Source organism: Bubalus kerabau, chromosome 4, assembly GCF_029407905.1.
Source record: "Bubalus kerabau isolate K-KA32 ecotype Philippines breed swamp buffalo chromosome 4, PCC_UOA_SB_1v2, whole genome shotgun sequence".
Classification (NCBI taxonomy): domain Eukaryota; kingdom Metazoa; phylum Chordata; class Mammalia; order Artiodactyla; family Bovidae; genus Bubalus; species Bubalus kerabau.
In genome coordinates this window covers 12,045,304-12,059,771 of record NC_073627.1, presented here as the reverse complement: position 1 = coordinate 12,059,771, position 14,468 = coordinate 12,045,304, and the positions used below count along the sequence as shown (strand labels likewise).

General features: G+C 41.0%; 1 protein-coding gene across 1 annotated transcript in view; it reads right to left on the bottom strand.

The window, feature by feature from the left end:
* The window catches only part of RNF213 (ring finger protein 213), a 142,137-nt gene that overhangs the window by 15,099 nt on the left and 112,570 nt on the right, over positions 1-14,468 (bottom strand). The window contains 9 exon segments of the mRNA XM_055579591.1: positions 1,419-1,513; positions 3,306-3,340; positions 4,166-4,247; positions 4,576-4,815; positions 5,756-5,866; positions 6,672-6,794; positions 7,576-7,775; positions 8,021-8,234; positions 8,816-8,927. Of these exon segments, the coding sequence (XP_055435566.1) occupies positions 1,419-1,513; positions 3,306-3,340; positions 4,166-4,247; positions 4,576-4,815; positions 5,756-5,866; positions 6,672-6,794; positions 7,576-7,775; positions 8,021-8,234; positions 8,816-8,927 (1,212 nt within the window).

The window sequence follows — 14,468 nt, the reverse complement described above, 5'->3', positions numbered from 1 at the left end:
AAAATAGCTTGACTATAAGGTCAATGTAGAGAGGCCACACCTCCTATTAAGGGAGCATTTACAACCATACTTGTCTAATGAGCAAGTGTGGGATTATGAGATCCAGTTTTTAGCTGGATTCTGAAGTATTTGATAAGATTGACTAGGTCTCTTCTACTTTTCTCAAAAAAAAAAAAAAAGAGTAAGCTAAGAGTTTGTAAATGACAGACTTAAACTTCCCCCTGAATTTGGTCACCCTGTTTATGTCAAGCAATTTCTACAGGGGTTGTAACCAAGGTTCAACTGGAAGATATTTGAATTAAAAAGTATTAATATTAGCCAGTCAGAATGGCTGTGATCCAAAAGTCTACAAGCAATAAATGCTGGAGAGGGTGTGGAGAAAAGGGAACCCTCTTACACTGTTGGTGGGAATGCAAACTAGTACAGCCACTATGGAGAACAGTGTGGAGATTCCTTAAAAAACTGGAAATAAAACTACCTTATGATCCAGCAATCCCACTGCTGGGCATACACACTGAGGAAACCAGAAGGGAAAGAGACACGTGTACCCCAATGTTCATCGCAGCACTGTTTATAATAGCCAGGACATGGAAGGAACCTAGATGTCCATCAGCAGATGAATGGATAAGAAAGCTGTGGTACATATACACAATGGAGTATTACTCAGCCATTAAAAAGAATACATTTGAATCAGTTCTAATGAGGTGGATGAAACTGGAGCCTATTATACAGAGTGAAGTAAGCCAGAAAGAAAAACACCAATACAGTATACTAATGCATATATATGGAATTTAGAAAGATGGTAACAATAACCCTGTGTACTAGACAGCAAAAGAGACACTGATGTATAGAACAGTCTTATGGACTCTGTGGGAGAGGAAGAGGGTGGGAAGATTTGGGAGAATGGCATTGAAGCATGTATAATATCATGTATGAAACAAGTCACCAGTCCAGGTTCGATGCACGATACTGGATGCTTGGGGCTGGTGCACTGGGATGACCCAGAGGGATGGTATGGGGAGGGAGGAGGGAGGAGGGTTCAGGATGGGGAACACATGTATACCTGTGGCGGATTCATTTAGATACTTGGCAAAACTAACACAATACTGTAAAGTTTAAAAATAAAATTAAATTAAAAAAAAATAAAATAAAATGTATTACCCATAAAAAAACTATTAATATTAATAAGTATTAAGGTATGGTCTATTTTTGCATTAAAAGCCCAGTTAGCTAGTGACAGATCAAATGCCTCACTACTGAATGACCACAGAGACCTTGGCGTTGATATCCAACATGACCCAGATCCAAATGTGCTACTGTAATTGATAATATATTTAGTATTGATTTATCAGCTGGAATAGAAACAGCCGCAAAGCACATGGTTCGATTATTTATAAAGGAAATAGAAAATTGCATACTCGATAACACGAAATCCCTCCTTCGGTTTGTGATTAATCCCTCCAATTGGAGCACGACAGTCAATACAAAAGCTCTGTTGCATCGGCTTGCCACACTAGGAGAAACACAAATGTGACCCCAGATCAGTTTGGACAAATCCCAAAGTGAGCCCATACTTAGCACAGAAGGTAGTGGATGCCACTAGGATTGCTTCCTTCAGTGTATGTGTATGTCAGGTGGGGCTGCAGGAGCCCTGGGAGACAGGGCAGGCACTCCGTGCCAACTGTGGTGTGTGTGTGTGTGTTAGTCGCTCAGTTGTGTCCATCTCTTTGCGACCCCATGGACTATACCCACCAGGCTCCTCTGTCCAGGGGACCCTCCAGGCAAGAACACTGGAGTGGGTTGCCATTTCCTTCTTCAGCCAACTATGTTGTATGTGGGAAAATTTAGACTTTTTTAAGAGTAGAGGCTATTAAGTTTTATTCCCAAACAGACACTTTATAGACAAATATACAAAACTCAATCTTTTATTTTCACATTCATCACTGTTTTCCATTCATTCTCCGATGAGTTTAATGCTTCATTATCTGACACCAGGAATACTACAGTAGCTTCCAAACTGACGTCCTTAAATGGCATTCCTTAATGCCATTTAGACTTTTTTATTTTTAAACAATGTCACCATATGATTTACTACGTCCAAAGGTTCATTTTTCAAAATCAGATTGTGTGCTACTATAAATACACTAATAGTTTGTAACAAATCAAACCAGTATCAGATTTCTGGACCACAGAATTTCAGAACTGGGAGCAGTCTTAGGAAGAATCTATTTTAATCCCATTTCATGAATAATGAAGTGAGAAGCTCAGAAATATAAGGTGCGAAGCATGTATCCTCCATGCTGCTTATTTACTGTATTAAATAACATTTGTCTGTTTCAATTCAATAGCCTGTTCTGAGCATGTATAGATGACACTATGAATGGCCCTGGCTAGATGCTTTGGGACTCAGACATGAACAATACACGCATCTTCCCCTCACAGGCTTACAAGCCACGCATCTCCTTTTCCTACCCTTCGCTGTCTAGACCCTGTCTCCTTGCTGGGCTAGTAATCCAGCCTGCAGTCTAGTCAACACCTCGTCATCACAAAGACCTGTGTCGCTGACTCTGTACTTTAGTGGCCAGGAAGGACTGCCAGCATGGTTCCAGCCCTGCAGTTCGGTCTTTCAGGGGACCTTGAGCAACATCTGGAGGCAGTTTTATTTGTCACACTGGCGAGACAGGATACTACTGCCATCCGGTGAGTTGGGGCCAGGAATGCTTGTAAACCTGCAAGAATGCCCAGGCCAGCCCCACAATAAGGCCTTATGTCCACAGGGCTGAGGTCAAGAAACCCAGGCTGGCAAACCTTCATACGGTTTGGAGGTTTAGTCAGAATACCTAGTGAAAGTGAAAGTCACTCGGTCATGTCTGACTCTTTGCAACCCCATGGACTGCAGTCCATGGAATTCTCCAGGCCAGAATACTGGAGTGGGTAGCCCTTCCCTTCTCCAGAGGATCTTCCCAACCAAGGGATCAAACCCAGGTCTCCTGCACTGCAGGCAGGTTCTTTACCAGCTGAGCTGCAAGGGAAGCCCAAGAATACTGGAGAGGGTAGCCTATTCCTTCTCCAGCGGAGCTTCTCGACCCTGGAATTGAACTAGGGTCTCCTGCATTGCAGGTGGATTCTTTACCAACTGAGCTGTGAGGGAAGCCCCATATAACAGCTGTCAAAATGAGTCTGTGTTCTTTCCAAAGGTCCAGTCTCTCAATATCCTCCTCCCTCATGGGCCTCCTCTTTGGACCTGGAGGAGGAACACACGTTTTGAAGCACCCCCAAACCCTATCCCAAATACCAAGACTCACCTCTCCTACAGAGCACACGTGACCATTGGGACATGCTGTTGAAAGAACAGGACACAATGTTGGCTGGTGAGGCTTTGCCTAATGACCCACCATTAAAAGGGAAACCTAACTCCCTGCTTTCTGGTCTAACCAAATAATGACGTGGACTTGATGACCCAAGCATGTTACCAGAAATCTTAAACTCTGCTAGTTTACTAATAGATACTTGACACATACCAGGAGTTCAACTTGTAGCATTGAAAAATAGTGTCTGCATTTAATTTCACAAAGCAAAGAGAAACTAGATTATAGGCTCATACAAGGGGTTATTTTTGGAGGCAAAATGGATAGTATTTTATACCCTCCTATTTATTCTCTTTGATTTTTTTTCTTTTTGCTGTGAGCGGGTTTTATAACAACTTTTAAAACTACTTTTAAAAGATTATCTACTCAAGAAAATGGCAAAATTTACATCAGGTCATGGGTTATATTATTTCCTCCCTCAGTTCTATATTTCTAAAAGAACTATCTTTGTGTCAAAACCTTGGTTGTATTGTGAGCTGGCCCTAGACTGAGTTCCTGATGTGGTTCCCAGTGCCCCCTTCTCCCCCAAAACGGCATATTCCAGAAAACAGAAGTGCATCCAAAAGGACCCTTTCCCTGTGACTAAGAAAAAGAATGATCTGGTTCATCCACAGTCAGCAGGTACCAATTCCCGCAAACTGTTCATGTTCTGCAAAGGCACCCACAGCAGGAGGAGGCAGGCACCTTGGACCCTTCAGGCACAAACCCATGTACCCCCATTCTATACCAATGTTTTCTGTAGTTTTAGGTTGCTATTCAAAGCTCAGGAGTGGGATTCCACCACCGGCCACACTTACTGTACCACGTGACTCCTTCCAGACCCTTCCAATTCCTAGCTTGAGCCAGCAAGTCTTCAGGCATCGTTGGAAGAAAGGCATTCTGAAAAGTCAAAAAAGCAGAGCTGGCTTTAGCTTAGTGAACACATCGACTGGCCGTCGCTGCTCAGCAAGAGGCCTTGAGTAAGAACGTGACCTTGATTTTCTTTCTTCTCGACCCCAAAAGCTCTCTATGAAGAACACAGAACAGCTCTCTATGAAATGACAAAGGGCAAGGCAAGGTTTTCGCCATCACTGCGGACTAAAGCATCAAATGAGAAAGAGGAAGACGGCAAACATACAAGATAAACAGGTTCAACAGTTTCTGAGGTACCGGCTGGGTCTCTAAAGTTTTCCCTGTGAATGCAGAAGAAATCATATCCCAGTCTTACCACCATGAGGTGTGGGAAGAAGGCCAAATTCTTCAGGGGTCCTAAGACTTGGCTTTGTCCACAGAGAAGGACGGCTGCAGCATGAACAGCCATTTCTATTACTGTCCCTTCCAGGTTGCTGACCCCAGGACCTGTCCTCAGCAGGGGTAGTTCATTATTCACAAGGGATATTGCAAAAGCGCTGATATCAGGAGACAAGGTCTCATTTTTCCCAATGAATTTCTTCATAGCCTCACATTGCTGACAGGAAAAAAAAAATACATCAAATAAAAATATTCTATGAATAGCAGGAGAAAAACCAAAGGTTTTCTCTTATGTTAGTCATGCTTTTTGATACCAAAAACTTATCAAATATCTGCTTAAGAGGAATCCTCTGGTGGTCCAGTGTTAGGACTACCACTTTCACCACCGAGGACCCGAGTTTCAGTCCCTAGTTGGGGAACTGAGATCCCTCAAGACACAGGGCGCAGCCATAAATAAATAAATAAACAAAGTTAGTTGCATTAAAAAACTTTTAAATCAAGGTTAGAATGGCTAAATGATTACTGCCCGAAGGGGAATTATCCAGAGAAATCTCCTCCACGAACACAGAAACCACATATGCAAGCACTAGTTTTGATAATTCTGTTTTGGAAAACATTATTGTATGTTCTTTTTAAAGACAACTTTATTTTTATTTATTTATATTAAATTTATTTGGCTTCAATGGGTTTTAGTCATGGCATGTGGGATCTAGTTCCCTGACCAGGGATTGAACCCAGGCCCCTGCACTGGGAGTGCAGAGTCTTAGCCACTGGACCACCAGGGAAGTCCATAAATTATTTTTTTAACTGTAATTTTAATTGTTACTCTAAAAGCTTTGGGTGAAACAGAAATAGTTCCTCTTCATAAGAAGGCTGAAAACCTCCATCCAAGATTTTTAAAAATTATGGGCATAATTGGTGTACATGACTTTCTTTTAAAATAAATAAATATTTATTTGGTTGCGTCCAGTCTTAATTGTGATATGTGCGATCTATTTCCCTGACCAGAGATCAAACCTGGGCCCCCTGCATCGGGAGCGCAGAATCTTAGCCATTGGACCACCAGGGCAGTCCCAGTGTGTGTGAATTTTACCTCTATTCAAAAAGTCTGTTCAAGTCATGAGACTATGAACACAGCCCTGGAGGCTGATACTCACCTGTGGCTTAGGATGGAGGTCTGCATTGTGGGATCTGTACAAAGTAGCGACCTCTCTAAAAAGTGCTAACAGTAGGTAGACAGCCTTCTGACTTGTGGCGCTTCTACAGGCCTGAAAAAGCAAGGACATCAAGTGAGACTTTTCAAAGTTATACAGATATAGCTCAGGGCCAGACTCTCATGTGATCTGTATGTGAATAAAGAATGAGATCAGTACTAAAGCCTTGGAGACGGTGAAGGAGCCTTCCCAATACTGTAGGCACCTGGAACCCTATACCTCAGGACCATCTTCTGGGTAACAACCGTTCATAAATATTCTCACATTAAACACAATGCATATTTATCAAATAGCTTACAACAGAAGTAACAGAGATCACCATCTGTTCTCTTTCTGACTACTTCACTGGTCCTAGGAACTTTTCCTGAGCTGTTCTTTTCCTGGCAAACTGCCAGGATATTTATTTCTTCTTTTCCTGGCAAAGTGCCAGGGTAAACAAGGACTTAGAAAGGAAATAAGACCAGAAAAATGTAAAGATTAGGTTCTAAAACCCCCTGTCTATTAAAATAAATACATGCTTATGTCTCTATGGAAATTATGTAGCTATACAGATAGAGGTTTTGGTTCCAGTGCCATCACATCTAAGAGCAGAGGAATCCTGAATCAGCTTTTCAGCAGGGTCTCAAAGAAAGTAATGGACATAAATGAATCAGATAAGAGCTGCCGGTGGCCTCTTGCAAACCTACCAACCCAAATCAACCTCTGCTGCTTCCTTGTTTGCCAGGCGAGCTCACGAGGCCATGGACATAGGACTTCCAGTGTAGCATGTCACCCTCTGGGCCTCTCTAGACACTAACAAGACAAGACTTGGGCTGTGAGGGCCCACTGTGTACACAGAGCAGCCGCCAGCCTGGCCTACCTCCAGAGCAGTCTCAATGGCCAGGGGCTTGGATTCCAGAATGGCTTTGCCCACTGCATCTCGGACAGCCTTGTAGTCCTTCCCATGCACCAGATACCAATCCATCTGGCCTGGATGATCCCTCTGCAACCCCAAGAACACAGGGGTTAACCACAGTGGGTACAGTAGGGGAAATATTGAGCAAAGAACCTTCTTGATAGGTAAAGGAACCAGGCAATCACTGAAGGTTTAAGGGCAGTTGAACCAGGTTTCTGGGGTAGCATGGCAGCTCATTGCTGTTCGGGAGGCACCTGCTCCTCACTGGATGAAGAGTGGGCGGAAATCTAGGGGAGGTGATACTGTAGCTGCTTTCCCTCTGCACTCAGAGCAGAGCACCAAAGGACTTAAGCTTCAGTTGGGAGGAAAAAAAAAAAAAGTCAGGATTTTTAGTGCCATTTTTGTAACCCCAGGACAGTAAAATTCATTTCTGAGCACTAGGAAAGGACTACTGAGCAGTCCTGAAGCCAAAATGACTGCAACTCTGTCATCTAAGTCCTTTCTTGTGTTGCCTGCCGGGGATAAAAATGATTTATTTTGCATGATGAATGACTTTTAATCTGCTAAAGGCCTAAGCCACAGAAGCATTCTTTTGCTTTTCTTGTTTTGAACTCAATCAGAAGTGATGCTTACATATGCTCTTCAGGAAGATGACAAACCAGAAACACACACACCTATCTCCTAGGCAGATAATCACAAGCTGGATCAATCAATTGAAACCCAGAGACAGAGGATCAGACCAGACCAGATGCAAGCATTTTCTGGGATGGATGTGGGAGAAGGTCAGGGAGGAAAGGAGAAGCAGCAGCCCTCTTCCAGGGGTGGATGGGACAGGGGAGCTGAGACAGCACTGGGGCTGCCGGACTGCCCTTCTCACCTGCTGTGCGATGACTTCCTTAGGAAACACCCAGTGGGCCGGATGGCCCTCTTTGGAGAGGCTCTGCACAAACTCCATCCCCTGCTGGCTGGTGAGCTTCCTAACCAGGTACACTCGGTACCAGTCATTCTGGACCCGGGCACAGAAGCGCTCCACCTGCTGCAGGTAGCGATGCTTCTCCTCCGCCACCTCTGCAGAGCCAGTGAGAAAGGCCAAGTGATTGGTGAGGGTACTTGTCAGTTAACTGTCTGGAACAGAGGCTAGTAAAAGCTCTGCGCCTACCCTTTGGGAATTCACACTGAGAGAACTAATCTAGAAGAAAGGGGCCATGGTACAGACCAGTATTATTCTGAGAACCAGCTTCCCACACTTCCTGAATTTCTAAATCATGGGGGCTCCCAGCCTGTGGTCAAGAAAGGTTGGAAAGAAGACCTGCCTGAGCCGTCCTGAAGCTCGGCGAGGATCTCAGATGCCTTGTCAAGACAGAGGCGGATGCGGGCCATCTTCTGCAGGTGCTCCACTGAGGCCTCACCAGCAGGCCATCGGCCGCATCCCACTGGCTGGTATGTCGTAAGAAACTGGCCTTCCTCTCGCAGGTATTTCAATTCATCCCTTATGAAGAAAGCATTATTCTTCTCATGTATTGAATCCTAGGGAACATAGGACCAGAAAGAAAGGATATTATTCTTTTTTATTTACAACTCCCCCATCTCTGGAATTTCACCAGTGAGAATGAGATCTTGGTTAATGCAATAAGGATAAAGAACAGTGTTTTGGGTTTGAGTGTACATTTTTTGAATCATGGAAACTAATATCCCTTTTAATTTTAGTGTCCAGAAGGAGGGAAAAAGAAAAGCTATGATGAATTTTTTTTATCTATTCTAATTTTTCACATGTTTTTAACATTCTTGGAAGTAACTAACATATGAAGAGAATAAAAAATAAAAGTATTCATAGTCTTACCACCTGGAGACAGGCATGATCAACTTTAGTGGCATAATCTTTTATGCTTTTCTTCCCCCTGTGTCTATGCACCTAAATGCCAATATATTCAACTGCTGAGGGAAGAAGCAATGCTTTTGAAACTTTCTTTCCCCCTAATGGAGCAGGGCATCCATTAATGTTACCACCAAATTATATCTTGTAATTTTTCAGAAAAACACTATTTCATAGCATAAACCATGTGGTTCCATGAATTTGCAAATGAAAATGCATGGATGTGATAGCTTACCTCCAGACAGTTGCTAAAGAACATGTATAGTTCAGTTTTATCTTCAGTCAGGAACAGTTTATTTTCTAACTGGGACAAATAAGCCTGAATATACTCCTTCACGTCATGGAAGCTATGGCAGGATAAATAGTATACTTGGTTAGCTCAGGTCTGGAAACCCATTTTGTCAAAAAAAAATAAAAATAAAAAAGGTATGTATATATCTACCTACCTGCCTATTACTCATCCCTCCTTCCTGTATAATTATATATATATATATATATATATGTACACACACACACACACATACATAGAGGTGTATATATAGTTTGTAACATGATTTTATGAAGAATAATCTAGCATCAACTTGGAATGTGAAATTTCCTATTTTATAATAGACCAGCTGTTCTAAAACTTTTTGGCTTCAAGACTCCTTTACAGACTTAAAAATTATTGAAAAGCCCAGAGAGCTTTTGTTTCTGAAGGTTATATATATTGATATTTACAGTACTAGAAATTAAAACTGAAAAAATATAAAATATTTACCAGTTCATTTAAAACAACCAAACTAAACTCATTACACGTTAACACAAATAATATTAAAAAAACCTTTTCCAAAACGAAAGTTGATTAGTAAGAAGAGGGCCACTGTTTTTCATTCCTGCAAATCTCTTTAATGTCTGGCTTAACAGAAGTTCACTGGATTCTCAAATCTGCTTCTGATACTAATTGGTTGCACTATATTGAATTATATGAGGAAAGTATGGTCTCACACATTATGTAGTTAGAAAAAGGAGAAATATTTTAGTAGTCTTTTCAAGTAACTGTGGATATTCTTCTTTGACACTACATGAAAATTTAACAAATGATAATTTCTAAAGGTTAGTTGCACTGTGCCATCTGAAACCCTATCAATGTACTTTTCATAGTCAATTATCTTGAAATCAAACGATCCAACCTGCATTTAAATGGATTTCTTTTTGACCAGTGCATGATTCTGTGACATCAAGCATTAGTCTCTTAAAAAACACTGGTTCACTGAGCTATGCAGATCTTTCAAATGTTGATACATTTTTATTCTTTGATATATATTTTTAAAACCTCATATTCATTTAAAACCTCATATTCACCACCATTGTCATCAAAAAGTCTGTAAGTATTAGAAAACTGACAAACTCCCAGTGGAGGATAAATGTTTTCCAAAATTTTATTATATATTTTTTAATGTATTTATTTTTGGCTTCATCACACAGGCTGCAGCAACTTAGTTCCCTGACCCGGGAATAACCCTGGGCCCTCAGCAGTGAAAGCTGGAAGTTCTAACCACTGAATCCTCAGGGAATTTGCTCCAAAATTTTAATTTTTGCTTAAAAGCTTGAATTTTATCATTAGCAACAAAAACATCAATTTTCTTCCTTGATGTGACAGGCTCACCTCAGTTTGTTTTCAAGAAAACACCTGTCAAATGATCACATTTGAGTAAGTGTTGTTTGTCAGTCATTCTTCAAGCACAAGTGGTATTCCACAAAAAAGCAGCCAGATCAGCATGTAATTAAAAAACAGCTGGAGTGGTTTTCCTTGAGGTAACCTTGTACCTTGGTGTGTAGCTGGAGGCCTTGTGTGTACTTCTCATTATAACATAACATTAAGAAGTCATATCCTCAAGAGTGGAGATTTAGTGAAATTAATAATTTTTATAGCTTCATTAGGGACATTAAGTGAAACTGGCATCTTTAAAAACTACATGTGCACAGTGGTGACAGAAACACTGGCCACTAGCAGGGTTTTCCTTGTGCTAAGATGCTAGCAGCTTTACTCTTCATTCCTTTAGTAACATCATTGTGAATATCAACACATTAAAAAAGCCAGATACCATCTTAGTGTTACGTGCAGTCTCATCAACCTTGTCCCATGCGTGGGTCTTCCCAGAGAGCAGGTGCTTATGTTTTCATAAAGTATTTCTAAGTCCAGTCTGACTCATTTTTAAAAAAATATTTATTTATTTGGCTGGGCTGGTTCTTAGTTAAGTCCAACTCTGGTCAGATGCTAAGAATCTGCATGCAATGTAGGAGACCTAGATTTGATCCTTGGGTCAGGAAGATCCCCTGGAGAAGGGAAAGGCTACCCACTCCAGTATTCTTGCCTGGAGAATTCCATGGACAGAGGATCTGGGCGGGCTACAGTACATGAGGTCTTAGTTGTGGCACATTGGATCTAGTTCCCTGTCTAGGGATTGAACCCAGACACCCTGCATTGGGAGCACGGAATCTTAACCACTGGACCACCAGGGAAGGCCCCAGTCCAACTCATTCTTAATATACAAAAAGACTCAAACCACAAAAGACTGATAGAGCAAGTATTTCTCAACCCAGAGAGAATGACAATGCAGATTTTTAAATTGTGTTTTGCCGGTGCCAGCCGGCAAAGTCGATCAGGTCCCGAGAACGTGCACGGTGGGGCTGAGAAAGGAAACTAAAGCAAGAGAAATCTACAACAAAGATGGGGTCGAGAGGTTCAGACACGTCTCCACGAAGGGATGCAGTCTGACACCAACTTTATTCAGCATCTCATATTTATACAGAAGAGCGTGAGAAAGACAAGACAGTTAACATTTTCTTTGTTGACCTATACATCTTACAAACAGTCACAAGAAATCTTGAGAGCATGGGAATGGCACCCTGTTATTATTTCTTACATCAGATAACATTTCTCTGTGCATGAGAAGTTTGCACAGAACTCCAGGTGCCTGTAGTAAATAAGCGCCTAATCTCTGGGGTGGCGGGACAGAGAGCTATGTTTGCAAGCAAACCCTCAAGGACTGAGGCAGCTCCCAGAGCTGTGTCCTTTGGACAAAGGATCCCATTCTCACGGGCAGCTCCCCGCAGTGTTTTATGTTTCAACCTTTTTATTCCAAGATCAGTTCTATAAACTTTACTCTCTCTATATTTCAGAACAAAGTATTTATCTTTGAGTGTAGTTTGTACTCATGCTACTGTGTCTACACTATATGTCAAAGGGTTGGCATATTGAGCATACTATTCTCTTTCTTTAAGCAAAGAGATTCACATGTACAGATTTCACTCATTCACCAAAATTAATAAAAATCACAGAATAGCAAGAGGCTCTTTTCATATCTCAAGTCAACTCTTTCTATATATACCTTAAAGTCATTTTCAGGCTTCCAGTTCAAGATGGTGGGGTAGAAGGATATGTGCTCATCTCCTCTGAGAGAACCAAAATCACAACTAGCTGTTGAACAACCCTAGACAGGAGGATGCTGGAACCTAAAAAACAAAGATACCCCATATCCAAAGACAAAGAAGAAGCCACAGCAAGATGGTAGGAGGGCCACAATCATGATAAAATCAAATCCCAAACCTGTCAAGTGAGTGACCCACAACTGAAGAATATTAATACTGAGCGCAATCAGCAGATAATTGGATTAAAGTTTTACTGAACAAAGGCCCTGCCCACTTGCTACTGCTGCTAAGTTGCTTCAGTCGTGTCCGACTCTGTGCGACCCCAGAGACGGCAGCCCACCAGGCTCCCCCGTCCCTGGGATTCTCCAGGCAAGAACACTGGAGTGGGTTGCCATTTCCTTTTCCAATGCATGAAAGTGAAAAGTGAACGTGAAGTCGCTCAGTCGTGTCTGACTCTTAGCGACCCCATGGACTGCAGCCTACCAGGCTCCTCCGTCCATGGGATTTTCCAGACAAGAGTACTGGAGTGGGTTGCCACTGCCCACTAGAGCAAAACCCAAATTTTCCCACCAGCAGTTCCTCCCATCAGGAAGCTTACACAAGCCTCTTAGCATCCTCCATCAGAGGGCAGACAGAAGAAGCAAGAAGAACCACAATCCCACAAAGACAAAAACAAAACCACATTACAGAAAGGTAATCTGCATGAAAAAAGCAGAAAGTTATGTCCCAGATGAAGGGACAAGATAAAACCCCAGAAAAACAACTAAATGAAGTAGAGATAGGCAACCTTCCAGAAAAAAAATTTAGAATAATGATAGTGAAGATGATTCAGGATCTCGGGAAAAGAATGGAGGCAAAAATTGAGAAGATGCAAGAAATGATTACCAAAGACCTACAGAAACTAAAGAACAAACAAACAGATGAATAGTACACTAGAAGGAATCCATAGCAGAATAATGAAGGCAGAAGCACAAATAAATGACCTGGGGGACAAAATGGTGGAAATAACTATTGTAGAACAGAATATAGAAAAAAGAATGAGAAGAAATGAAAACAGCCTAAGAGACATCTGGGACAACATTAAGCTCACCAATCTTCACAATATAGGGCCCCAGAAAGAGGAGAGAGAGAAAGGACCTGAGAAAATATTAGAAGAGAAAAAACTGAAAACTTCCCAACATGGGAAAGAAAATAATCAACCAAGTGCAGGAAGCACAGAGAGTTCCAGGATAAACCCAAGGAGGAACACACCGAGATACATAGTAATCAAACTGACAAAAATCAAAGACAGAGATAAAATATTAAAAGCAACAAGGGACAAATGACAAATCCCATACAAGGGAACTCCCATCAGCCTATCTGCTAATTTCTCAACAGAAACTCTGCAAGCCAGAAGGGAATGGCATGACACATTTAAAGTGATCAAAGGGAAGAATCTACAACCAAGAATACTCTACTCAGCAAGACTTTCCTTCAGATGTGATGGAGAAATCAAAAGCTTTCCAGGCAAGTAAAGGTTGAGAGAATTTAGCACCAGCTTTACAACAAATGTTAAAGGCACGTCTCTAGGCAGAAAACTAGAAGGAAAGCCCTATCTACAGAAAATAAACCCAAAACAATTAAGAAAATGGTAATAGGATCATGGGTTAAATGCACCATTCAAAAGAAATAGACTGGCTGAACAGATGAAAACATGTGCATGTATGCACTTCCACTTACTACATCACTGTGCATGACCCCCCAAATTATATGCAATTATTTTATACTGTTAGGTTAATCCTGTTCTCATTTTGGCTTGCAATTGTAATTATCTTTTATTTCCTGTCTGGCTATTGGTTGTGAAAACTGATAAACATCTTTTACTATTGTGATTATGTAACTATTACTCCCTTAATACCGTTGTATAATGATTGGTCAACAGAAAATTAATAGAACCTTATATCACCAAAGCTAGGATCTAATAGAAAAACCTGTAATCAATTATTAAAATCCATATGCATATCAGAATTATCTTGGAATTTTTTGAAAAATACAAATGCCCAGGTATTGCTTTTTTTTTCCAGAGCTCCAGATATGTTTCTAATGAGCAGCCATGCTTAAAAACAACTGAACTATATGAGAATCTTCTACTTTTATCTAGTTTGTTCACTTTTTCTATTTCATATTAAGTGTTCCCATTTCATTTAGTTTATGTTTTCCAATTTCTCCATCTCTTCTTTTTTTTTTTTTGATGGTCTTTCACAAGCCTTTATCAAGCATAGGAGAAAAGCTTTTGTATACATATATATAAATATGTAACATATATATATTTTAGAAAACTTATGAATCTTTGCCTAACTAAAAAATTTATGGCATTTTAATTCCACTTGTTTGACTTAGTATGAATAGAATGCTAGATATCTAATTTTAAAAAACAGCTATGCAACAAGCAACAAAGGCTTACTGTATAGTGCAGGGAATTATAGTCAATATCT